Below are 24,424 nucleotides of genomic sequence, written 5' to 3'. Positions count from 1 at the left end.
CCATGTGCCACGTTGGTGTGCTGCACCCATTAACTCGTCATTTACATTAGGTATATCTCTTTTTTTTTTTTTGAGATGGAGTCTCATGCTGTCGCCCAGGCTGGAGTGCAGTGGCGCGATCTCGGCTCACTGCAAGCTCCGCCTCCCGGGTTCCCGCCATTCTCCTGCCTCAGCCTCCTGAGTAGCTGGGACTACAGGTGCCCGCCACCGCGCCCGGCTAATTTTTTGTATTTTTAGTAGAGACGGGGTTTCACTGTGGTCTCGATCTCCTGACCTTGTGATCCGCCCGCCTCGGCCTCCCAAAGTGCTGGGATTACAGGCTTGAGCCACCGCGCCCGGCGGTATATCTCTTAATGCTATCCCTCCCCCCTCCCCACAATAGGCCCCAATGTGTGATGTTCCCCTTCCTGTGTCCAAGTGTTCTCACTGTTCAAGTCCCACCTATGAGCGAGAACATGTGGTATTTGGTTTTCTGTTCTTGTGATAGTTTGCTGAGAATGATGGTTTCCAGCTGCATCCACGTCCCTACAAAGGACACGAACTCATCCTTTTTTATGGCTGCATAGTATTCCATGGTGCATATGTGCCACATTTTCTTAATCCAGTCTGTCACTGATGGACATTTTGGTTGATTCCAAGTCTTTGCTATCGTGAATAGAGCTGCAATAAACATACGTGTGCATGTGTCTTTATAGCAGCATGATTTATAATCCTTTGGGTATACCCCCAGTAATGGGATGGCTGGGTCAAATGGTATTTCTAGTTCTAGATCCTTGAGGAATCGCCACACTGTTTTCCACAATGGTTGAACTAGTTTACAGTCCCACCAACAGTGTAAAAGTGTTCCTATTTCTCCACATCCTCTCCAGCACCTGTTGTTTCCTGACTTTTTAATGATTGCCATTCTAAAGTCAGGATGGCAATCATTTTGTACATTTATCACCTCATTTACTTCTCAGAAAGAAACATATTATGTAACATTTTGCCAATCTAAAGTCAGGATGGCAATCAAGTTTGAGATGGTATCTCATTGTGGTCTTGATTTGCATTCCTCTGATGGCAAGATGATCGCACCTTTCTACCCACTAACTCCCCTCATCCACCCAGCCTTCAACCTGGCAGCCCTGAGCAAGTCAGCAGCAATGAAGCGATCTAAGGCCAGGCCCACTGCTAGTTTAATCTCCAAAGTGGCCTAACTACCTGCTGCCCATTGGCAATTGCTCACCCTTTTCCCAATCCTTTCTTTAGATGGGAATGGGGGTTTCAGGATTGACCTTCACACACCAAAGGATTGAACAGAAAGAGTGGCAGTCTATTAGTTCCTTGACTCAATAAAAGGAAATAGATTTGTTTCCTCAAGTCAAAGAGGTTTTGTAAAAACCAAATCTCAGCTAGTCCAATGCATTCACTTAGTTATTTCAGTAGCAAGTCAGTATTTCTCATCAGCTTCATCCTACAAATGCAACCACGATAAGAAAGGAAATGTTATTTAAGTCTATGGACAAAGAAATGAGCCCAGACAGAGAAGAACACGAAGCCAAATCTGATATTTGACAAAGGTGAGAAAAGACTCAACCCTTCCCAGAAAATAAATTCGAGACATATTTATTGCCAAGATCCAAAGAAAAAAATTTATTTACAATAGAGAATTTTCTTTGAAACATGCATTTCTTGTGTTTTAAAAAACAAATCAGCAAATGCAGATCAAGTTTACACTCCTTAAGGCAAGAGTCCCTACGCACGCTGTACATGTTCATATTAAATCCAAAAGCTGCTCACCCTGGGAACTTGTGTACAAAGGGCAAGGCCAAGGTCAGCAATGTGTCTTTTATTAGAGGATCAGACAATCTCCCTGATACAGGAACTCTGAGGTCAACTTGCTATGAATTATACTAGGAAAATGCAAACCAATAGCAAGAAATTCTGATAGTCTCCTTAGTACTGCATACAATCAAATCAACTTTATTTAGAAAGGAAATACAGTAGTGCATACGAAAAAGTGAAAACAGAACCTGTCCATGGAACTGGAGGAACAGCAGTGTGCCGACGGTCATATTGCACGCAACAGTTAAGTCCAAAACATTCGGTTCAGAGTTAGCTCTTCCCCATTTTGGCAATCAGTTCATCACAAATCTTGGTGAGTTCTTCTATTTCTTTGTTCTGCAAGTGTAGACAAGAAAGAAGTTGCTGATGTTTGAAATCTGGCCAATCAGAATGCTCATGGGGCTTTTTGGGGAGATGGGGGTCCACCAGGCCCCCTTGGTCCCACTGAAGTTATCTAAAGCAGTGAGACAAATGACTTGGAGCCAAATGATCCAAGTATATACATCCCGGCTCTAGCTGTGTGATCTTCCACAAGTTACACAACCTCTCTGAGCCTTGGTGTCTTTAACTCTAGAACGTAGGTGATAACATGTTTCTTTCTGAGAAGTAAATGAGGTGATAAATGTACAGTTTCCTGGCAGTGACCAGCACAGAGTGAAGGACTAACTAGTCTGGTTCATTTCCCTTTATCTGCCTGTGAAGGATGTGATCTGAGGTGAGGAGGTCTGGGGTAAAGTCCTCCGTGGTTTGAGACATAGCGTAAGGAGGGTTACGCAGTTCTGTGTGAATGGGATTGCTTGCATTGCTCAGAGACACGCCAAATAGGTGGTACTGGGGCTACAGGGTCAGCACGAGGGGTGGGGGCAGATGCAAGCTGGCTTTGCGGTGATTCTCCCACCACATCTTGCCTGTCTAATCAAGGGAACCAACCACAGATTTGTCTAGCACAGATGATCCTACACTGTCCATCTTCTCAGAAAGTGAGGGGATCCAGCAGGACGATCCCTCCATCACGGATGGTGTGGCTTTGCTTTCAGATAGGTTACATGCTGGCTCTGATGCTGATCAAGTTCAACAGCACAGGCTGGGCGCGGTGGCTCACGCCTGTAATCCCAGCACTTTGGGAGGCCAAGGCGGGTAGATCATAAGGTCAGGAGATTGAGACCATCCTGGCTAACACGGATCTTTAGAAACCTCATCTTTACTAAAAATACAAAAAATTAGCCAGGCATGGTGGTGGGCACTTGTAGTCCCAGCTACTCGGGAGGCTGAGGCAGGGGAATGGTGTGAATCCGGGAGGCGGAGGCTTGCAGTGAGCTGAGATCTCACCACTGCACTCCAGCCTGGGTGACAGAGTGAGACTCCGTTTCAAAAATAAAAATAAAAAAATAAAGTTCAACAGCACAACCAATCTCCAATGGCCTTTTCCGGGGGGCTGAATCGCTCCAGCATACTGGGGATGTTTTGCAGCCCGCTTTTCCTTGAGATTCCCGTGGAAGGTGAGTCTTCACCAAAAGCCTGTCCCTGAGGCTGTGCAGAGCCCTTCCCTGAAAACCTCAGAACTCCTGAGATATGTTCCAGCCCAGACCCACATGCCCTCTGTTCCTAGAACTCCTGGCGTCACTCATCATTGTGTCAGTGCTGGGGAAACAGTGGTTCTCTTCAGTGGAGGGGAAGTCACAGTCCTTCCAGCGGCAGTCCCTGCTGTGGGAGAAGCCTGCCTCGAACATAACCCCGGCCCACCTCCTGGCTCGAATTTGCATCTGAGGTCACCAACTCAAGAGAGGCGCTGAAAGGCCAGCTGGACGATGGGGCTCTGAATGGGGTACAGCATTGACCACTAATCTTAAAATTACTATTATTGGCCGGGCACGGTGGCTCACGCCTGCAATCCCAGCACTTTGGGAGGCCAAGGCAGGTGGATTACCTGAGGTCAGGAGTTCAAGACCAGCCTGGCCAACATGGTGAAACCCTGTCACTACTAAAAATACAAAAAATTAGCTGAGTGTAGTGGCACACACCTGTAATCCCAGCTACTAAGGAAGCTGAGGCAGGAGAATTGCTTGAACCTGGGAGGTGGAGGTTGCAGTGAGCTGAGATCGTGCCACTGCACTCCAGCCTAGGTAACAGAGACAGACTTCATCTCAAAAGAAAAAAAAAAAATACTATCATTGCCACTATGGCCCCTGCTGGGGCTGCTATCGCTGATTCTCCATCTCCTTGGAGTGCTCACCACGTGCTGATCACCATGCTAAACACACCCCAGGGACTCTGGCCGCCTCTGCTTCCCTCAACAGTGCCTTCAAGGAAGCCAGTATTATCCTCATTTTTTAGTGAGGAAATGGAGGCTCAGAGAAGTTAGGGTTGTGTATAAGGTCACACAGCCAGTCAGATGTGGCACGCCTGGAACACAAATTCAGGTTGACCCAGCTCCTATATGGCTTTGCCATTATAATTGTTAGACATCATGTACAGTGACTGATGGCTGACAGGCATCGGCAGACCCGTTAGAAAGTGATTTCTGGAGGTTTTCCAGGCTCTCTCTTGGCATTATCAGCCACCACTAAGCAAACTGCCCCAGCATAAAGCTCAGCTCATGGAGCAAAAGCCTTTACAAAGCGCTGATTGGGTGAAATGCCCAGCGCCTCCATGCAAGAACTGCCTGGGTGGATCATGTTTCTGAATCTCTTTAAGACGGGACTGTCCCCTAGATATCACTTAGGTCTTTCAGGGAAGAACCTGTGTAATTCGTTCATTCCTCTCAAAGTTTAGTTTAAGATAATGCAATTTAAACACAGGAAACGGGGGAACCATCTCAAACACACACATTGCTACATTTCTCACCAAGACACATTTTATGTTCAACTGCTGCAATAGCCACAGTGACTGTGAAGTACGGTTTTTATTTCTTTATTTTAGAGACGGGGTCTTCCGCTGTTGCCCAGGCTGCAATGCAGTTGGCTACTTACAGGCACAATCACAGCATGCTGCAGCCTCGAACTTCTGGGCTCCAGCAGTCCTCCCACCCCAGCCTCCCAAGTAGCTGGGACCACAGGCACATGCCAACACACCCGGCTTCTAATATGATCTTCATTTTAATGAAACATTCCATTTTTCAAGTCACCAAATATGCCACACATGGATTATCAACATACAATGAATAAAAAATGCACACTCAACACTAAAACCATAATGATGCTCAATAAATACTGGGTGGGTTCTCACTCATAGGTGGGAATTGAACAATGAGATCACTTGGACACAGGAAGGGGAACATCACACACCGGGTCCTATTGTGGGGAGGGGGGAGGGGGGAGGGATAGCATTAGGAGATACACCTAATGTAAATGACAAGTTAATGGGTGCAGCACACCAACATGGCACATGGATACATATGTAACAAACCAGCACGTTGTGCACATGTACCCTAGAACTTAAAGTATAATAAAAAATATATAAATAAATAAATACTGGGTAAGTGAGCAAAAACTTGCACTTGACAGTTGTGACCACACATCTCGTTCTGACTATACTGCTAAGAGCAATCAACGGAGCCTACGAAACAGAGGTGGCTGAATATATGCATATTCCAGACTATTTTTTAAATGCAATTTTGATATTAAACTGTCTAGTTGCCATCTGTCTTTTTCATCCTAAGAAGAAAGGTAAAGAATTAAATTAATGTCACACCTATAATCCCAACACTTTGGGAGGCCGAGACAGGAGGACTGCTTGAGCCCAGAAGTTTGAAGTTTAAGACCAGCCTGGGCAACAAAGTGAGACCCTGTCTCTACAAAAACAAAAATAAAAAAAATTAGGCTGGTAGGGGGCACTGTGGTCTCAGCTACTCAGGAGGTTGAGGCGGGAGGATCACTTGAGCCCAGGTGGTGGAGGGTGCAGTGAGCCATGACGGCACCACCGCACTCCAGCTTGGGCAACAGAAAAAGACCCTGCCTCAAAAAAAAAAAAAAAAAAAAAAGGAAAAGAATGATCTGTAACATGGTAACCAGGAACATTCTGTAGGGCACAGAGCCTAGTGCAGACTGGGTGAGTATCAGATTGGACCTCAGGGAAATCCATCTGCCCAATGATACAGCTTCAAATTTTCACGGCTAGAGGGAACCGAGACACTGAGGTAGGGTGCAAGGCTTGCCCAGGGCCATGACAGATGGTGCAGTGGGGCCAGGAACCCTGTTTCTTGCTCCCCAGGGCTCTTTCCCCAACATCACTAAGGTAGAGGGAGGGCTGGCACCTGCCCAGAGCAGAGATCACCACTGCTTGGCCCAAATGCCCCTCGAGACCACCACCAACCACAGTGGGCAAAGGAGGACAGTCAATCCCCTGGGGAGGCCACTCGGGAGGCACATGGATTCCTGATGCCAACAAAGGATGCCCCATCACTGCCTATCAAGGCCCAAAATGCACAAGTAGTGCTGCCAACCCAGGCTGCTGGGCTCGTGGATGATCATGCAGGGGGACCCCAAGGCTCAGGAAATTGACTAGAAGGAGGCTACACATCTGGAAATCCTCTTCTTGAGAAACACATCCAAGGAGGGAGGCTGGCCCTCAACCACACACGCAGACTCAACAACCCAATGCTCAGAGGGCCCTGCTGGGCTGAGGGAACTTCTTATCTGGACACCCAGGGAGACAGTGCTCACAGTGGATGACGGGTGCCAGATCCAAAAGCAGGAAACCTGGGCACAAGCTGAGTGTCCTCGGGAAGATCACCCCTGTCCCTAGAGGCCCCCTGGGCGCCCTTCCAGCCCTGACACTGCCCTTGTTCTGCATCAGCTGGCCGTCGCTGCCAGGGCCTGGTGGGCACCCCATTCACTCACCAGTAAACATGCTGGATCCAGGGGTTCAAGGGCTACGCCTAACACACTGTAGGCGCTTAATAAATATCCAACAAATGAATGAATGTTGGAAAGGAATGAAAATGGCAATAAACACACATGGAGGCTGCAATTCCAGGAATGGTGGAGAGGAAGCTGGTCTCAGGGCTGGCATGAAATTGGAACTTCTAGAAGGAGCCAAGGGTGTGCGCATGAAGCATGAACTCGTCTTCAGGAGCAGCAGTGGCCAGGGATGCCCAGCCTGTCTATCTGGACTGGCCAGCAGCACAGACAGCAGCAGCCCGGCCCACCTGGAGGCCACACCCCTCCCGTTACCTTCTGCTCCAGCGTCCTTTCCAGGGCATCCACTCGCAGCTGCTCCTTCCGTAGGCTGGCCTGGTGGGCGGCTTGCTCCTGCTGGGCCTTGCCTCGAACCTGAGCAATCTCAGCATTGGCCCTGCGGAGACAGGGAGCTCAGAATTATCATTCTTTTTTGTGGATCACTAGAGACACCTCCTGCTTCCCAGCTCCAGGCAGGGAGAGTGGCCTGGTCTGGCTCCAGCTCCCACCAACTGGAGCTGGAGCACAGGAGCCCATGAGAACACCAAACCCAATTCCATTGCTATGAGGCCAAGGTGCCGGGGCACCCTGGACATTGCAACATGCATCCTCCACTGATTAAATGATGCTAACCGTGTGTGCCTTCTCACGAGTCTTACTGAAACACACACTTGGATGACTCCCCCTTTCCAAGCTAATGTCACAGGTGCTGCCAGAGGTCCCAGCCTGCCTGGGTAAGGGCTGCTGGGAGGCCCCTGGGAGCCACCCCCAGTGGCTAATGTTACCTGTCCAGTTTCTCCTCTGCATGCACCTTCAGGGCCTGGTACCTCTGCTCCTCCTTCTTCACTCGGGACAGGTACTCCTGTGCACACCTCTTCAGCACCTCTTCATTCTGACACGGCAGGGCAGAGGACAGGCATCAAGCCCACGAGAACAAATGCCCGGGAGTGGTGGGAACCTCCATGAACTCTCGGATGCGGGTGTAACCCCAGGCAGCCAAGGCTGCCTCCCCAGCCTGCATGGACCCCCTCCTTGCAGGTGGCTCAAGACCGACTTCCGGAACCCCACCCCCACCCAGTGCTCTCCGCAATCTCTCCCAACCAGCTCCTCCTCCTCCATCGTCCCCAAACTCAGCCCCACCTTGCGGAAGCCTTCCAGGACCTCCTTCATCTTCTCATATCTCCTGAAGAGGTCGGCCAGAGACTTCTCCACGGAGTTCAGGTCAGCCAGGGCTTGCTCCTTCTCCAGAACCAGCTGCTGCACCGTCTGGTGGGAGACTGACTTCTCTCTCTGTTCGTCCTCTGGCAGGAGAGACCAGGAACCAAATGATGGAGCCCAGAAAGTCGAAACTGGGTCTCTGGGGCCAGCCAAGGCCTCAGATGCAACTCAGCCTCACCGGCAGGGACACCTCAAATCCCAGCTTTTCCTTGGGACGAACCCACGCCCCAGAGCCCTCCCAGACTGTCTCTAACAGAACAAAACCCAGCGCCCCGGCTTCCCAGACCCGGGCCTGTGCAGCCTCGCGTGAGGAAGAAATGAGCCATCACTATTCCTTAACCTGACCAGCGCAGCCCCTACACAGGTCTATATTGGTGTCCCTGGTGATTCCATGTGGTTGCTGACAGCAAGCAGACAGATCCATAAAGTAAAAAAGAAGACATCGCTAGTGAACTTTGTGTTAGGACGATTAAAGGGTGTGAGGTCTGGGCTGTGAGGGGTGGGCTCTCCTACGTATCAGGACAGAGAGGAGGTCTTTGGAGATCCTTAACACATCTGGAAACCCAGAGCCCAAAAAACCATCTCCTCTGAAATTCCATTCACACAGGCACAGATAGCGTCTGCAATACAGCAAGTGTTATAACTCCAAGAAACATGGAGCTATTTCCATCAAGGTTAGTTTCTCAGTGATGTACAATGTAACTCAATGTCAGCCCAGTTCCGAGTGGCTGATCCTGGTGAGAGGCACCATTGTCCTCTGCCCCACCTCTCTGGCCCGTGGCCATCCCAAGCTAATCATCTGCACCAAATATCTAGAAAATATGTATTTTTAGATTTGGGGCACATACGCAGGTTGTACATGGCCATACTGTGTGACTGACACTGAGGTATGGGCTTCTAATGAGCCTGTCACCCAGGTACTGAGCAAAGTACCTGAAAGGCAGTTTTTCAACCCTTGTCCCCCTTCCTCCCACCCCCACTGTGAACTCCCCAGTGTCTTCTGTTCCCATCTTCGTGTGTGTACCCAATGGGTAGCTCCCTCTTATATAACGAGAATGCACAGTGTTTGGTCCTCTATTTCTGCATTAATTCCCTGAGGACAATGGCCTTCAGCTGTGTCCACGCTGGTACAAAGGACATGGCTTTGCTCTTTTTTATGGCTGCTTAAAAATTCATTTCTACACTTATGGAAAAGGCCTTCTCTGACTACTCTACACAAAACACCCATCTGTCCTCTGTGTGGATCCATCCCTGGCCCAGGCGTGTGAGGAACCATTTGCTCTCTTGGTGACAGCAGAGGGGGTAAGGGAGAAGCGCCCACTCAGAGCTCCCGGGGAAGGAGCTTAGCAGACCCGTCTTTCTGCCAGGCCCTGGTCACCAGGGAGGGGGCTACCCGCCACCTGGAATGACTCCGAGGGCTGGCTGCTGCAGACAGATCACATCTGGAAATCACAGAACAGCGGCCGCCAGCGCTGACTGGACCCTTCCCTGCGGCGGGCGCCCTGCTGACTGCTCTAGGTGTTGACTGTCCCTAAGCCAGCACTCAGCAGCCAGACCGAGCTTCCTAATGTGCACACCAGACCACCTCACTCCTGCTCAGAGTCCCCCGGTGACCTCCCTCTGCAATGGAAATAACATGCTCTGCCCTGTATCCTTCCTGGCCCCTCCGCTCCAGCCATGAAGGCCTCCAATGCCCCGGGCTTCCAGGCTTCCCCAACATTTTGCTCAGGGCTCTTGATCCCGTGTCACCTCCCCAGAGGTGCTGGAAATGGCTCCTCTTCCTCTAGAGTCCTTTATTTTCCTCTTTGCAGCGGCAGCCACCCCTTATATCGGATGTGTGCACGCATGCGTGCATGTGTGTGCATGTGTGCCCGTGCTAGTGTATCGGCGGCTCATCTCCCCGATGAATGCACGCTCTGTGAGGGCAGGCACCAGAGTCTGTTTTGTCCACTTGCTCTGCCCCAGGGCCTAGGACAGTGCCGGGCATAGAGGATGTTTTGATACATGTCCATGCGACGAGTGAACGACTTAGAGCATCACAACCACCCGGGCAGCTTTTCTTACCCTCATTTTACAGAAGGTGAAACAGGGTTTGAGAAGCTAAGTCACTGTTCACTGAGAAAATGACAGAGCCCGAACCCAAGCCTGAAGCTGTGATCATAACCACGTCTCTCCACGGGCCCCTTGTAATGACAGACCTTGTAGGATGCAGCTCCCTTAGTAGCAGGGAGATTTTGTGTGAGTTCTTTTCCCTTAGGTTCCGGACAGATCTGCATCTTGCCACACCCCAGAACTAGGCGCACTGTTACCGTGTGCTGCGGTCATTTCCTCAGTTTCAGCTCCGGTCCTGACATAAGCTTGCTCTAAAGTTCTGACCTCTTGGGGTCCCAGTGCATCATTTCCAACAACTCTCCCATGTGAGCATGAATTTATTCAGCTGAAAGGCTTGTTCACATGCAGGCTGCTACACCTCACCCCACGGCGTGAGATTAGGAGGTCTGGGGTGGGGCAGAGAATATGCACAGGTCACAAGTTCCCGAGTGACACAGATGCTGCTGGGGCAGGGACCCTGCTTGGAGAACCACTGGCCCTGAAGATGCCGAATGTCCCTCCCACCTGCCTCTGCAATCGTGGGACTCCTAGAGCTCTCACTACCAGCAGCCCAGAGCTGCCCAAGCCAGTGGCTAGGAGCCTCTGCAGTCTGACGGCCTGGGTTCGAGACCTCACTCTGACACTTCCCATATGCGAGATCTTGAGCAGGGTTTTAAACTCTGAGTCTCAGCCTCCTTGTCTAAAATAGGGGAAAAGAGTATTTATATCTCTTTGCATTTGCAGATTAAATGAGAAACTGTACATAAAGCCCTCAAGAAGGAGGAAGAGTCCCGTATTGGTAACCCATTATTAAGAGCCTCATTGTCCATAATAAACTCTGTAACCCCTGGAATCAGTGCAACAGTGTCACAGTGGCTTGCGAAGAGGGAGCTTTTTAACATAGACATAAGAATCATCAGCAACCTGCTTGCTCCACCCACACTCCTAAAAAAAAAAAGGGCCTTTCAACATGTCTCTAGTAATCAAATGCTTGTTTTTATTCTTTGAATTCTGGCTGCTTCCTTAGTTCCCAGCATGCTGTATGGTGTATATTCTGGGCTGATTTGAGCCCATGTGTATGTTTCACCTGCCTTGGTAAAGGAGCTGTTTACCAAACCAAGTCCATCTGATTTCCTGGATCCAAGACTTTGCCTGCCTCAGGTTTCCTTTCCTCTTCCCTCTTAAAAATAGAATTACCCCGTTCCCAGGAGACAGAGGAGGCAAGAATGCTTCACAAATCTTTCTGTACATGACGAATGCAGTTAGGTTCTTGAACTCAGGAGAAAGACGCCCTACACTCAACAACAGAACAATGCTCCTGAAGACCTGCCTGGCTTTTTCAGGCAAAACATTATGAAATCATGTTGGGGGGATGCAGCAATACACAAAGCAAAAATAACAAAATAGAAAAACAAACAAACAAAGGGTTGCGATGGGCAGGTGTCAAATTAGGGGGAAAAGCGTTTACTTACCAGGCTTGCCTGTTTGTTTTGCAAGCAAAGGGCAAGAAGCAACAGAAAATGGAAGCAAAACAGATAATCAGGGCAGTTGTTAGAAAAGCAGAAAGAAATCAATTGCAACAACCTGGAATGCAGAAAGCACAGAAGTCTCTTTTCGTTCTGAATTCTGAATAGTCACTATTTGAGCTTAACAAGACAGATCCTCTCCAGTAACATTTGATGCGAATGAGTAACAATGGCAGGACTGATGTCACACTGGTGTGGAGCATCTGCGAAAGCTGAATGGAGCAGAGCCAGGAAGAGCTAGCACATGTGGGCCAGAGCTGGTTTGACTTCAAAATACAACTACAGTCACGGTGGTCCTGAACTGCCAATCTCTCTGGACCTGAGTTTCCTCTTTCGCGAGGGATGCTGGTTAGGTGAGTGAAAATGAAAAGAAAAGCATGGAACAAAAATGGGCCTCCTGGGCATGTGGCCAAGCATGGAGAGACCCTGACGTGAACCATGCCACAAAGAAGGCACGTCCTTCCCACAGCTACAGTGAGTCCCAGTCATGCCTCAGCCCCCTGCCGTCTTCTGCAAGGACACAAGGACCTTGAAATCTATGGTGACTTTAGTCAATGACCTGCAACAGTGGCTGAATGACAACCACAGGCCTGCCACCTTTCTGATGAAAAAACCTTGGAATGACAAAGAGGACGGCCAATGGGTGAATGAGGATGGGGATCCGGGAACGGACAGACAGTGAGATGCCCCTCTGTGGCTGCTCCCAGCCAGGGACACTGGAGGAGTCTCACGGGGCCACCCAGAGAGTAGCCCAAGGACAGAAAAATGCTCTAAGGGATTGTGTGTACAGCTCTTGAAGACAGGGACCTTAGGCCAAACATATCGGGTCTGGGAGCAGGGGTGGGGATGGGGGGTGATGTGTCGCCCTAATCCCTGCAGCCAGGGTGAGAGGAAGGCAGGTGGCACTCTCTCCAGGGCTTGGAGGGAACTCACACTGCCTAGGATTGAAAAGGTCCTCACTGCTGTCACCTGCAGATATTCCTTGAGGAAACCGTGGGAGTCATCTTTCTGTCATGACAAGGACAGAACATTTATGCCAACTAGAGAAGTTCTCCACTTTTAATTTTCAAGAGGGAATGTCTGTTTATATCAACTTCACTAGCTGAGCAATAAAAGATGGCTTGGGTAGCCTTCCCTCAGGAGCAAAAGCTCACACCCCTTCCCCCGCATTTCAACATTTATCAAAGTGTCATCACCAAGGGCAAAAAGAAGTGTACGGCTCTGAGATGGAGCGGGACGTTTCCAGATGAGCCATGGAGGGCCTGAGCGATGTTCTCAAATCGCAAGACTCTCGGAGGCCAAAAAGTTGTGTTCTACTTGCCAAACACCGCATAAGGAAGACATCAATCCCTCAGCCTGACCATTTTTGCCAGCATTTTCAACTCCAAGAGCTTTTTCTTTATCTTATCCATATGTGTTCATAAATTCTTATACCAATTTAATAAAGAAGTTTCACTTTGATAGAAAGCATGCACCATGAGGCTAAACCTGAATGGGCTTCTTTTCTGGGTGAAATGAACTTTGTTACAATAAATCAAAAGTGAAGCTCCTTTGAATGGAAAGCACTCAATTGCTGGCCTCTTCACCATTCCTGAGGCTACTATTATATTCATCTTGGGACAAGCTAGAGGTGTGATGTGACTCACACATCCATATATTTGGGGCTGAGGGCCAGGTGCCAGCACAGTGTCAAGTTTGGACAAATAAAGTGTGGTCTGCAGTGACCTGGAGTTTTTACTCCATATATCCTTAGAAGAAAAAAAAAAAACTGCTTATCGAGTCGGGCGCAGTGGCTCATGCCTGCAATCCCAGAGCTTTGGGAGGCAGAGGCAAGTGGATCACTTAAGGTCAGGAGTTCAACACCAGCCTGGCCAAAATGGTGAAACCCCGTCTCTACTAAAAATACAAAAATTAGCCGGGCATGATGGCAGGTGCCTGTAATCCCAGCTACTCAGGAGGCTGAGGCAGGAGAATCACTTGAACCCGGGGGGTGGAGGTTTCAGTGAGCCGAGATCACGCCATTGTGCTCCAGCCTGGGCGACAGAACGAGACTCCATCTCAAACAACAACAACAACAAAACCGGTTATCATGGGCTGGGCATGGTAGCTCACACCTGTAATCCCAGCATGTTGGGCGACCAAGGCAGGAGGATCGCTGAACCCCAGAAGTTTGAGACCAGCCTGGGCAACGTAGCAAGACCTCATCCCCAAATAAACAAACAGTGGATTATCATAAACCTAAGCAAATAAATAAATAAATAAAGCATCCCACAGCCCCAGTCATAATATGATTTCTGAATAGTGACCATTAGCGTAAAAACTTGGGCTTGGAACTTCTGAAAGATCTTCTCTCATTATTTAAAAAAAGAAAAGAAAAGAAAAAAAGGCCCAGGCGTGTGTAGCTTATAACTTGAGGCCTTCTTTTATTGTGGACCACAGCAAATTTGTCAGTACTGGCTGCCAGGGACGCTGCGTTAAGAAGGATTCCAAGGCAGTGTCTAATCTCAGTGAGAAACAGTGCTGGGGTCAGTGAACAGGGCCTGTTGTGGTCACGGGAAGAAGGGGGCGGACAATCATGCCATGGCTGACCGTCCTCGTCCTTGGGTCCTTGAGGAAAGGCTGAGTCGGGTATTTTGTCATTTGAGTCTAAACTAAGTTAGGGTCTAGGGATTTGATTCCTATTCTCTCCCACAAGCAAAAAGAAAAAAATCCCCCAAATATCCCAACCAAAAGGAATCTCTTTCCCCACGAGGTGGAGAGTCCTTGGCTGGGTCAGATGGTAGCTGGCAGGTGACTGCCATGGCTTCCCAGGCGTGTGAATAATGCTACAGCACAGTCCAGGGGGGCGTTTCCAAGAAGCCCCAGGGTCTCGGTCCTGTGGCAAAGCCATATTTTCTGGAATGCTCTGGTCCCTCCCTGAAAGACTTCACGCTCTACCAGAAACCCACTCTGAGCCTCCTATCTTCCAAGGCTTCCACATAGTTCAGAAACGTCAGGGCCGGCCTGAGCCCCCGCAGGTCAGGACACCTACCTATCATCTGAGCGATGGTCTTCTCATACTCGGCCACTATTTTCCTATAAGAGAAGTAAAGACACGTTGGAGTCATGACAACAGAATGGTTTCCCATCTCACACAGCTGGGCGCCACAGCCTGGCCCATGTGCAGTGGGGTCCCGACTTTCAGGGTCACCTTCAATGTCAGTCCTCGCCCTGCACGCTCATTTTCCTGGTGCATGACTCTAAATATGCCACCCCCTTGTGCAAAGCCTTCAACACCCCTCACTGCCCACTAAGAAAAAAATCAAACCAGGCAGAGTGGTGCATGCCTGTAGTCCCAGGTACTGAGAAGGCTGAGGCAGGTGGATTGCTTAAGGCTAGGAGTTTGAAACCACCTTGGACAACAGAACCAGGTCCTGCCTATACAAAAATGAAAAAAAATTAATGAGGCATGGTGGTGTGCACTTGTACTCCTAGCTACTCAAGAGGCTAAGACACAAGGTTTGCCTGAGTCCAAGAGTTTGAAACCAGCCTGGGCAACATGGTGAAACACCATTCCTACAAAAAATACAAAAATTAACCAGGTGTGGTGGTCTGCGTCTGTAGTCCTAGCTACTCAAGGGACTAATGTGGGAGGATCACTTGAGCCCAGGAGTCTGAGGCTGCAGTGAGCTATGATCACACCACTGTACTCCATCGTGGGCAACAGAGTGAGATTCCATCTCCAAAAAAATTTTAAAATTAAAAATAAAGCCAAACCTCCAGTCCGACAATGGAGGTCTTTGCAACCTGGGACCAACCTCCCTCATCCATCTTACCTCCTTCCACGCCATGTCATGAACACAGTGGCTCAAGGAGAACAAATGATTTCTTGTTTGCTCTCGGCCTTCTCATCCCCATGCCTCTGCCCATGTTATTCACTTTCTCTTGATTTCTACCCCTCACCGTCTGTTTCTCAAGGTCCAATTCAAATGCCGTCTCCTTCAAGAAGCCTTCCTTGATTTCTCCTTGGAACCCTATCACCTTTTATCTGCATCTTCTTCCAAAGCATCTCATGCATCTGGCATCACTGAACACAAATCTTATCTCCTATTGACCCAGAGTAAACTTCCTGGGAAGCCTCAATAGACAATAGCTGCACAAAAGCACCAAGACTCCCTGTTTGTCATACTGCCTCCCAGCTGTCCCCACATGGAAGAACCGATGTGTGAAGAAGTCCTTCCTCCAAAGCCAATCTGCTGGAAGAAACTTCTCAAAAAGAATCAGGAGTTCATCGACATTATCCAGTAATTATTCCCCACAAGAGAACCAAGAGCGGGTAACTGTTGAAGATCCAGGACCCTAATGACAGAAGACCATAGAGACCCCCACCCCAGTCAGGAGGCCTGGGCTCCCGCTGAGCTTGCCCCTCCCCACTGTGTGACCCTGAGCACGACATTCATTGAAGTTGCAGGTGCTCTGCTTACTCCTTGGTACAGTAAGGATTTTCCTAGACCCCACCTTTCGGGGCTGTATGGCAAATTCAATAAGGGTAAAAGGAATAATGAAAGTAGAATACATTCTGCAAAGTCTAATGCTGGGTGCCTGTCCTTGGCTGCTCAACCTTGGTCCCAAGGTCAGTGTCTCACCCCAGAATGGACTCCCAAGAAAGGTAACCACGAGATGAGCCCCCGAGGGTTCTTACCGAATCCTACACAGAAACACTTCTGTGTTTCCTGTCATTAAACAACACCTCCTTGCATCTCAGAATCACAAAGCTGTGACAGATCTTTGAGGCTGCCCTGTCTAAACCCATCACTGCTGAGGACACAAGGAGGTAAGGGATGTGTCCTTTTGGAAGTGTGGAGAGACCAGGGACCTGAAAATACCTTAGCTGTGCTGTCTTTTCACTTTACCCTCACAATGACCCTAAGAGGCAGTGCTCTCACTGTTCCCAGCATGACTGATGAAGACACTGGGGTGGGGTAAGAGTGATTCAGAAACTCTTCCAGGATCCCAAGGCTGCCAAGTGGCAGAGCCCAGATGTGAGTCCGAGCATCAGACTCTGCAGCCTTTGTTCATAATCTTTCTGCTCTACTCTGTTGAGGCATTGTTATTTACCCCCATTTTCAAGTTAATAAGCAAAGTGAGGCACAGAGTTAAGTAAGACGCCCCGGAGTGGCTGGGAAGCAGAGCCTGGTTTTCACCTAGTCTAGCTCCAGAGGCTGACGGGCTGACGTTCGGGCTATCAAACGCCGGCACATCTGCGCCAGCTGGTGACAACTTGAAATCCTACCACATCAGCTAGTAAATGGCACCTCCTGGGGGCACCTCAGTGGCACGACTTCTCAAACCACAAACAAGCACTCCCCGGGCACCAAGAAGGCAAAGCACCTAGGAGGCGAAAGAAATTAGAGACAGCACTTCCAGCCTTCCTGGGTGCCGTGCCTCATTTTCAGTGCACGTGAAAAAACTAGAGCCACCCATGCCCCCCAGATAAGAGACAAAACAAAGAGGTTTAAAAATAACGCAAATGCAGGGCTTTCGTTTGAATGTGAAACAGTACACTAGGCTCAGTGTCCAGAGGTGGCCACAGGGGACCATCAGCAGAAAGAAGGAACAAACAGGAGAATTTTCAGGAAGATCCTACCATGACCTAGAAAATGGGATATGATTACCTACAGTTCGCTTTCTTCTTAAAATGGTAGCCAGGAATGCAATTGATTTTGATAATAAACTAGTATCGGGGCCAGGTGTAATAGCTCATGCCTGTAATCCCAGCACTTTGGGAGGCCAAGGCGGGCGGATCACCTAAGGTCAGGAGTTCAAGACCAGCCTGGCCAACATGGTAAAACCCCATCTCTACTAAAAATACAAAAAAAATTAGCCAGGCATGGTGGTAGGCGCCTCTAATCCCAGTTACTTAAGAGGCCGAGGCAAGAGAATCGCTTGAACCCAGGAGGCGGAGGTTACAGTGAGCCAAGATTGCGCCACTGCACTCCAGCCTAAATAACAAGAGCGAAACTCTATCTCAAAAACAAAACAAAACAAAACAAAACTAGTTATCTGCCATTATACTCACGTACACTATAGATGGTGGCTATATTTCTATTACAATATACCACAATGAAAATAAATCATTTAAGCTAAAGTCAGGAAACATCCTAAATGTTTGTCCACAGAGACTGTTTAAATTAATTATGTTATATCTATACAATGGACCACTAAGCACCTGTTAAACAGAATGAGGCAGAGAGGAATAAAATATGTCGAAGATACGTTATTAAATGTAAAAAGAGTGGTGGGCCAGGAGCGGTGACTCATGCCTGTAATCCCAGCACTTTGGGAGGCTGAGGCAGGTGGATCACCTGAGGTCAGGAGTTCAAGACCAGCCTGGCCAACATGGTGAAACCCTGACTCTACTTAAAATACAAAAAATCAGCCAGCTGTGGTGGCAGGCACCTGTAATCCCAGCTACTCAGGTGGCTGAGGCAGGAGAATCACTTGAACCTGGCAGGGTTGGAGGTTGCAGTGAGCCGAGATGACACCACTGCACTCAAGCCTGGGCAACAAGAGCGAAACTCCATCTCAAAAAAAAAAAAAGAAAGAAAAAAATATTAAAAAGAGTGTAGAATAATGTATACTGCATGTTCTCATTTGTGTTGGAGAAAAAAGAGGCTGTTTACACTCAATGTTACATTTGTGATGAGAAATGGAAAATTCTTGGAAGGATTCACACAGAAGATAAGTCACCTGCGGCTTGTGGAACTGGAGGCTGAGTGGGGAGAAGATCTGTTTTGCATTGTACCTATATTTATTTGAATGCATTATTTAATTCATGGGCAGGCTATTTTAGTATTAGTAATAGAGTAAAAATTCTTTTAGAAAAATATGAACCGTTTGTAATAAAGAAGAGAGAACTTCCACAGAAGACACTCTTCTGTGAACCACACCAGCTCCAGTCATTATTAAACCACTGGTAAGCATCCCTCAGGCATGAGGAAGGCCCAGCTCCCCAACTGACCTCATTTCCATCACTTCCCGCCTGCTTTCTTCGTATTTATCTTTCCATTCTGAGACCTCTCTCTCCTTGGTTATGATCTAGTTTCAGGGAGAAGAAGAGAAAGGTTAGCCCCAGATGAGTGAATTCGGCTCTGAGCAATTCATCGATCAAGAAAAGGAGACGGTGAATAAATGTGAAATGAAAACTTCCTATGACAAACCATAATTACATTCAGAGAACTTCCCTGAGCATAAAAAAGAAAGCAGCGAGATATCAAGACTTTCACAGTGCCCACTGGGGAGCAACTGAAAGGGGCATGCTTTTTGTTGTAAATTCAACAAGGCCAAAAGGCCCATTACACGATAGTGTCTAGGAAGATCAAAACACACGGTTCGCCATACATCTTTGCCTGCAGCGTTCAGAGGACAAAGTCTGTCTCCAAAGACTCTAGCTTTGTGGACCACGGGCATACGTGTTTATTTCTAAGTGGCAGGAAGAGGGTAATCACACCACATGCCACAATACCTCTGCTCTGGCAATCTGGAGGGCAGAGTCCAGGTCGGGCTGCTGGAACAGAAGGCCTGCAGGTTTCTCCACCTCGGCGGTCCCAATGCGGGAGTACAAGGCTGTTTTGGAGATGGAGACGTCTGTTGGGTGAGCAGCCTCTCTCTGTGGAATGGTTTTTAATTAAAAAAAAAAAGTTAGCATTAATCATATAACAAAGAGGATTACACTCACCCTCTCATGAATGGGCCAGTTGTATGGTTTTGAAACAAAGAACATCAAAAGTATGAGAAAGTGCAGAGACTGATGAACAGGGAAATGCCGAGTCTAGTCTAGGGATGGAGATCTATCATTCTGCACCTGGGCAGGCAGACAAAGGGGCTAATGGCAGAGGCCCCCGCAGCTCCGAGGCCTTAGAGTCCAGCGTGTCTGGTACCTGCTTATCTCTGCCATTTATCACACGCTGAGCCACTTAGGCACAGCGCCTGAGAACCCAGGGCACTATTCAGCAGGCTCCACTTCCAAAATGAGATCTCAATGGTGAATAACATTGAATTCTAGTCTACTAGTCTACATTTGCCTAGTTTTGAATAACCACAGATTTGATCACTTTTGTAAGACTGTTTACATTTCAATTTTGGGGCCATTTGTTTAGCTCTGTTTGAAAGGATGTGAGTCACACAAAGCTTAGGGCCTACGGTAGTTGTCAACCAATATCACCTTTGGCTAGGTAGAGTTTCTGGATGTAAGAGTTATGTTGGAGTTTTGTTGCCATGAAGTCTGTTATGTAAATGGGAAAATTAAAAACTGGGTCAATGACAATATCCACATTTGCTGATTAGACCCCGAACAAGTGGTGTGATCCACCACCCCAACCCACCCAACTGATGTTGGTTTGAGGCTTTACAGCCTGTTGTGGAGAACAGATACTAGCCTCCCAGAGGTGAGGAGGAGTCTGTGGTTATTCTTTTTCCCTTTGCACAAAATGCTCGGCAATTTGCAACACAGTTGAAATGCGGTGTTAGCAGTATCATCGACCAGCACAGCCGGGTTGTCAGTCTACTTCTACTGCAAAAGAAACATCAAACCAATCACACTCTCAGTCCTATGCATTAACCTTGTGGTGCTGTCATGGCTGCCCAGCGACCCTCTATCCTAGTTATCAATAATAGAGTGCTCTAACAGGCAGAGAAGGACTGCTTCTTCCTTTGGGAAATTATGAGAAGAAATTGAATGGTGAAAGGCCACCACAGTGTAGTAGAGAAAAGGAGATTTGGGGAAAGAATGATGAGGGCTTATCAAGGACAGCAGGTAAGATTAAAGAGTCAACAGTAACTGGGAAGGGGGAGGACCTAAAGGTACCTGTCCAGAATTTGTCTCTTCCACCACAAGAACAGGCATGCCTACCCTATGACAGCATCAGGGAAAATAAACCCGAGAAGGGAGACAGCGTAGAAAACTCAAGGAGTTTAATGGATAGGACGGAGATGACTGAGTTAGGACCAGTTAGTTAGCTGTATACATGCAGGGTGAAACTACATAGTTTCAGTTGTTCTGGAAGAGAATGTCTGTTGCCTGGGTTTCATGGCCCCTGCCCGGCCTTGCATACTTGGGGTGACCCTGAAGCAGGACCCAAATGATCCACCAGCCAGAGATGGAAGTACACAGTCTCCTTCAAGCAGACCCCAGAGACTCACTCATGTGAGAACAGGGCAGGCTCAGGCCTTCAAGAAGCCCCCGTTTCAAGGACGCTTGACCAGAATACACATTAATAGCCCTCAGCAGAGGCAGGCTGACCTCCCAGAACCAAGGGCACCACCAGGCCACAGGGCCAGAGCCTCTCACAGGCAGGGGTTTATCTCTACTCTTTGAAAATGGTTTTCACAGTTCTGCTTGTCATGGGGGAACTTCTCAGGAAGTAGTTGAAAAATGACACAGAGATTGAGACTCAATATTTGTCCTTATGGAGAAAGTTCATAAACACGCAATTCCGAAAACAATTCTGGGCCGCGTGCGGTGGCTCACTCACACCTGTAATCCCAACACTTTGGGAGGCTGAGGTGGGAGGATCCCTTGAGGCCAGGAGTTTGAGAACAGCCTGGGTAACATTGTGAGACCCCATCTCTATACAAAATTTTAATAAAAAAAAATTGAGGGTCAGTTGCAGTGGCTCACACCTGTAATCTGAACACTTTGGGAGGCTGAGGCAAGTGGATCACTTGAGGTCAGGAGTTCAAGACCAGCCTGGCCAACATGGCAAAACCCTGTCCCTACTAAAAATACAAAAATTAGCCGGGCATGGTGGTGCATGCCTGTAATCCCAGCTACTCAGCAGGCTGAGGCAGGAGGATTGCTTGAAACCCAGGAGGTGAAGGCTACAATGAGCTGAGATCATGCCACTGCACTCCAGCCTAGGTGACAGAGTAAGAGTCTGTCTTTAAAAAAAAAAAAAAAAGATAAAGGATTTTAAAAGGAAAAACAAAACCTGTTCACTTTTAAAGTCAACAAGTGTTTTTTTTTTTTTTAATGAGCAGTAAAATTTCAAAATGAAAACAACATCAGTCACCATTAAACTCAGCGTGGACCTTCTGAAGACGAATGTAATGGAGAATCTCAGTGACTGGGCCGCAAGGTTTCCCAGAATGAGATTCAATTCTGATCAAAATAAGCAGGCTCCCTGCAGCGCAGGAGAAAATTGATTTAATTAAAACTAACTTTATCATACTGGGCAGAAACTAAATATGACTAATGAAGGAATTAATTATCTTTATGCTGCCTAAAATCCTTTGTAAAATAAGAAAGGGAATGAAAAAAATCAATAAAATAATGAGGTTTCTAAGAAAATGCAAACGGACACTACCATGTAGACTGTTCACTGACCCCTTCATCCCGGCCACCTGGTGTTTTCAATAAAGGAACAGATGACTTCAGAGCCCTCTTGAATTACTGCCCGAGTATCTGCGTGTTGATGAAATTCATCATGTACACGCTGGTTTCCCCTTACAACCAAGAATTGTTTTTAACTGAAATTAATAGCTTTGTCTGCCGCTGATATTTTTAGATTAAGCTTTGTTTCTCTCACATAATCCTCACTTGCTACTTTAGAGGGGCCAAAAAAGCCACTAGAATCACAAATTGAAATGTGAAATGGCTGTGACACAGAAGGCATGGACTTTGTAACCAATTTCCAACCTTCACTCCACTCAAGTCCCGCGACCTGCGAGAACCTCTGGCCACTGTCTCCTGCTTCAGACCTGCAGGCTGTGCCTGGGGTCCTTCCTGCTGGCAGCTGGGGGTGGGGTCCTAGCCCCCTTGTGGACGGTTCCCTGCTGCCAGACATGGAGAGGAGGGGCTGGCACTGTGGCAGGATCCCTGTCCCCTGGAGCAGAGAGAGGCCAATTCTGGGCAGAGCACCTGTACATCCGAGGCTGGGAGAGCCATGCCAGAGGGGCCACGGAGGGGTGAGGCCAGGAGTCAGGATGAGCTAGGGAGATGACAACCACCTGGACCAAGGCCACGGTGCATGGACACAGGCCTGGCGCTCAGAGGGTGTCCAGGTCATGTGCTGCCACCCAAGCAGGAGAGTGGCCTCCGCCGGGTGCTGCCCCATCCAGTTCTGACCACAGGCGGTCCCCAAGCCCAGGAGGAGTGGGGATCATGGGGAGGCACTCAGCATCAGGCCTTATGCCACTCCCACAAGTGGCACCACTGGCACCAGCCAGCCGCTCCCGCTTACCAAGCCAAGACATAGCCTCCAGGCAATGACCACAGATGCTCCAAAGGGCCAAATACACAGGCGCTCGTGAATTGGTACTTGTCACTCCTCTCAGGCTGTTCTTGTGGCTTTTGGGCATCACATCTCCCTCCTTTTGAATCTCAGCTCAATGTGTGTGTATGGGGGGTTAGTCTGTGACACAGCAACAGAGAGGGAAACACGGAGCATGGTGCCAGGCTGCTCAATGACAACACAGGTGGCCCCAACTCCTTCTGCTCATGTAAGCTCCAGACATCAGCCTCTTCTAGGCCAGGACTGAGGGGCCACACCACTCTACCGCCCCGGGGGCCTCTTACTAGGACTCGCCCCTTCCTGAAGCTTGTTATTTGTATGGTCTTGCTCCTAAGGGACCCAAACACATCCTTCCATCTTTCTATTGGGTCCCCCTAATCCGGAAAGGCCCATAGCCTGCGCCTCTTGGCGAGGCACCCAGACACAACATTCAGGTTCCATCTGACGTGACTGAGTGTTAAATTCAGGGCTCCTGCACCACAGTTCCAGCGACCTTGGTCAGGTTCACCCCCAGGAGGACACAGCCGAATTCCATTTGACCAGAAGGATGTGGAAGGACGGTAATAGTAAGACTGCAGCCTGACACCCCAGCCCTTAAGGACTTTTCCTCATTTCTCACATTTTCTAACTGAGATGGAGAAACCCCCACTGCAGCTCTTCCAAGGCTGACTCAGCTCTCCATCAGTCTAAAGAGAAATGGAAGTCAAAGCTGCTTTAGGGAACAACCGGAAAAATCACTCCCCACTCTAGCTCATGGTGATTTTCATCCATGCAATATGATATTTTTCGTTCCAAGTGATTTCATCTTTGTGTTAGCAACAGCTTAAGACCATGTTGGCAAAATGACGGAGCTGTGTCACCTACTGCTGAAATATATGGCCAGAAAAAAAGGCAAATTGGATACACAGCTGCTGTTTTCTCTTCCTATGCATCAGCAGTTTCCAATGCAGCAAGGGACAATCTTTCTACATGAAAAAGAAACCCACAGAGACCAACTTGAGGTCAGGCCCGTGGACCACCCTCGGGCTAGGTAGCTACAGGAATACCATCTATTTTCCACGGGCCAACATCACCAGGTAATGCACTTTTTACAAAAGCAATACAAGTTACTCTACTAGAGAAACATGTTCCCGCTAGACTCCAAGACAGTTCTACCCTCACAGAATACTCCTTTGAGCACACGTCTCTGAAATAAAAGAGGTGGCTTGGGCTGCCTCTCCGACCCACACACTATGAACACGCATGACACTATTTTCTAACTCAGAACTGGGGCACATATTCTGAGAACAGCCTGTAATTGACAAAAAGTCAACTCCTGGCCATTATTTGCCAACAGTCGTCTCTGGCCGCTCTCCAAAGGAGGTGGCAGGGGGACCACGGCACTCAGCACACTCCATATCCACCCTGAGCTACTCACCAAACATGCTCAGTTCCACCTTAAACTCTGGACAGGAATACACGGTACTTATAGTGGTCAAACTACATGCAATTCATTCTGTCTTTAGGCCCCAAGGACGTCTAGAAATAAATCTTGTGTGTGTGTGTGTGTGTGTGTGTGTGTGTGTGTGTGTGTGTGTGTGTGTGGTGGGGGGAAGTCCTC

At 48.5% G+C, this 24,424-nt stretch overlaps 1 protein-coding gene across 50 annotated transcripts in view; it reads right to left on the bottom strand.

The window, feature by feature from the left end:
• Positions 1-1,604: 1,604 nt before the first annotated feature.
• Positions 1,605-24,424, bottom strand: part of TACC2 (transforming acidic coiled-coil containing protein 2) — a 264,869-nt gene continuing 242,049 nt past the window's right edge. For all 50 annotated transcript variants that reach the window (XM_077947661.1, XM_077947701.1, XM_077947658.1 and 47 more), the window contains 7 exons: positions 19,059-19,202; positions 18,555-18,631; positions 14,586-14,629; positions 7,860-8,020; positions 7,505-7,611; positions 6,996-7,116; positions 1,605-2,160 (listed from right to left, as the gene is read on the bottom strand). In XM_077947661.1, coding sequence (XP_077803787.1) covers positions 2,095-2,160; positions 6,996-7,116; positions 7,505-7,611; positions 7,860-8,020; positions 14,586-14,629; positions 18,555-18,631; positions 19,059-19,202 — 720 coding nt within the window. In that variant the 3' untranslated portion in view covers positions 1,605-2,094. The remainder of the gene's footprint in view (positions 2,161-6,995; positions 7,117-7,504; positions 7,612-7,859; positions 8,021-14,585; positions 14,630-18,554; positions 18,632-19,058; positions 19,203-24,424) is intronic.

Source organism: Macaca mulatta, chromosome 9 (genome assembly GCF_049350105.2).
Source record: "Macaca mulatta isolate MMU2019108-1 chromosome 9, T2T-MMU8v2.0, whole genome shotgun sequence".
NCBI classification, from domain to species: Eukaryota; Metazoa; Chordata; class Mammalia; order Primates; family Cercopithecidae; genus Macaca; species Macaca mulatta.
The sequence above is the reverse complement of the archived record's forward strand: the minus strand, read 5'-3'. Positions and strand labels throughout refer to the sequence as shown.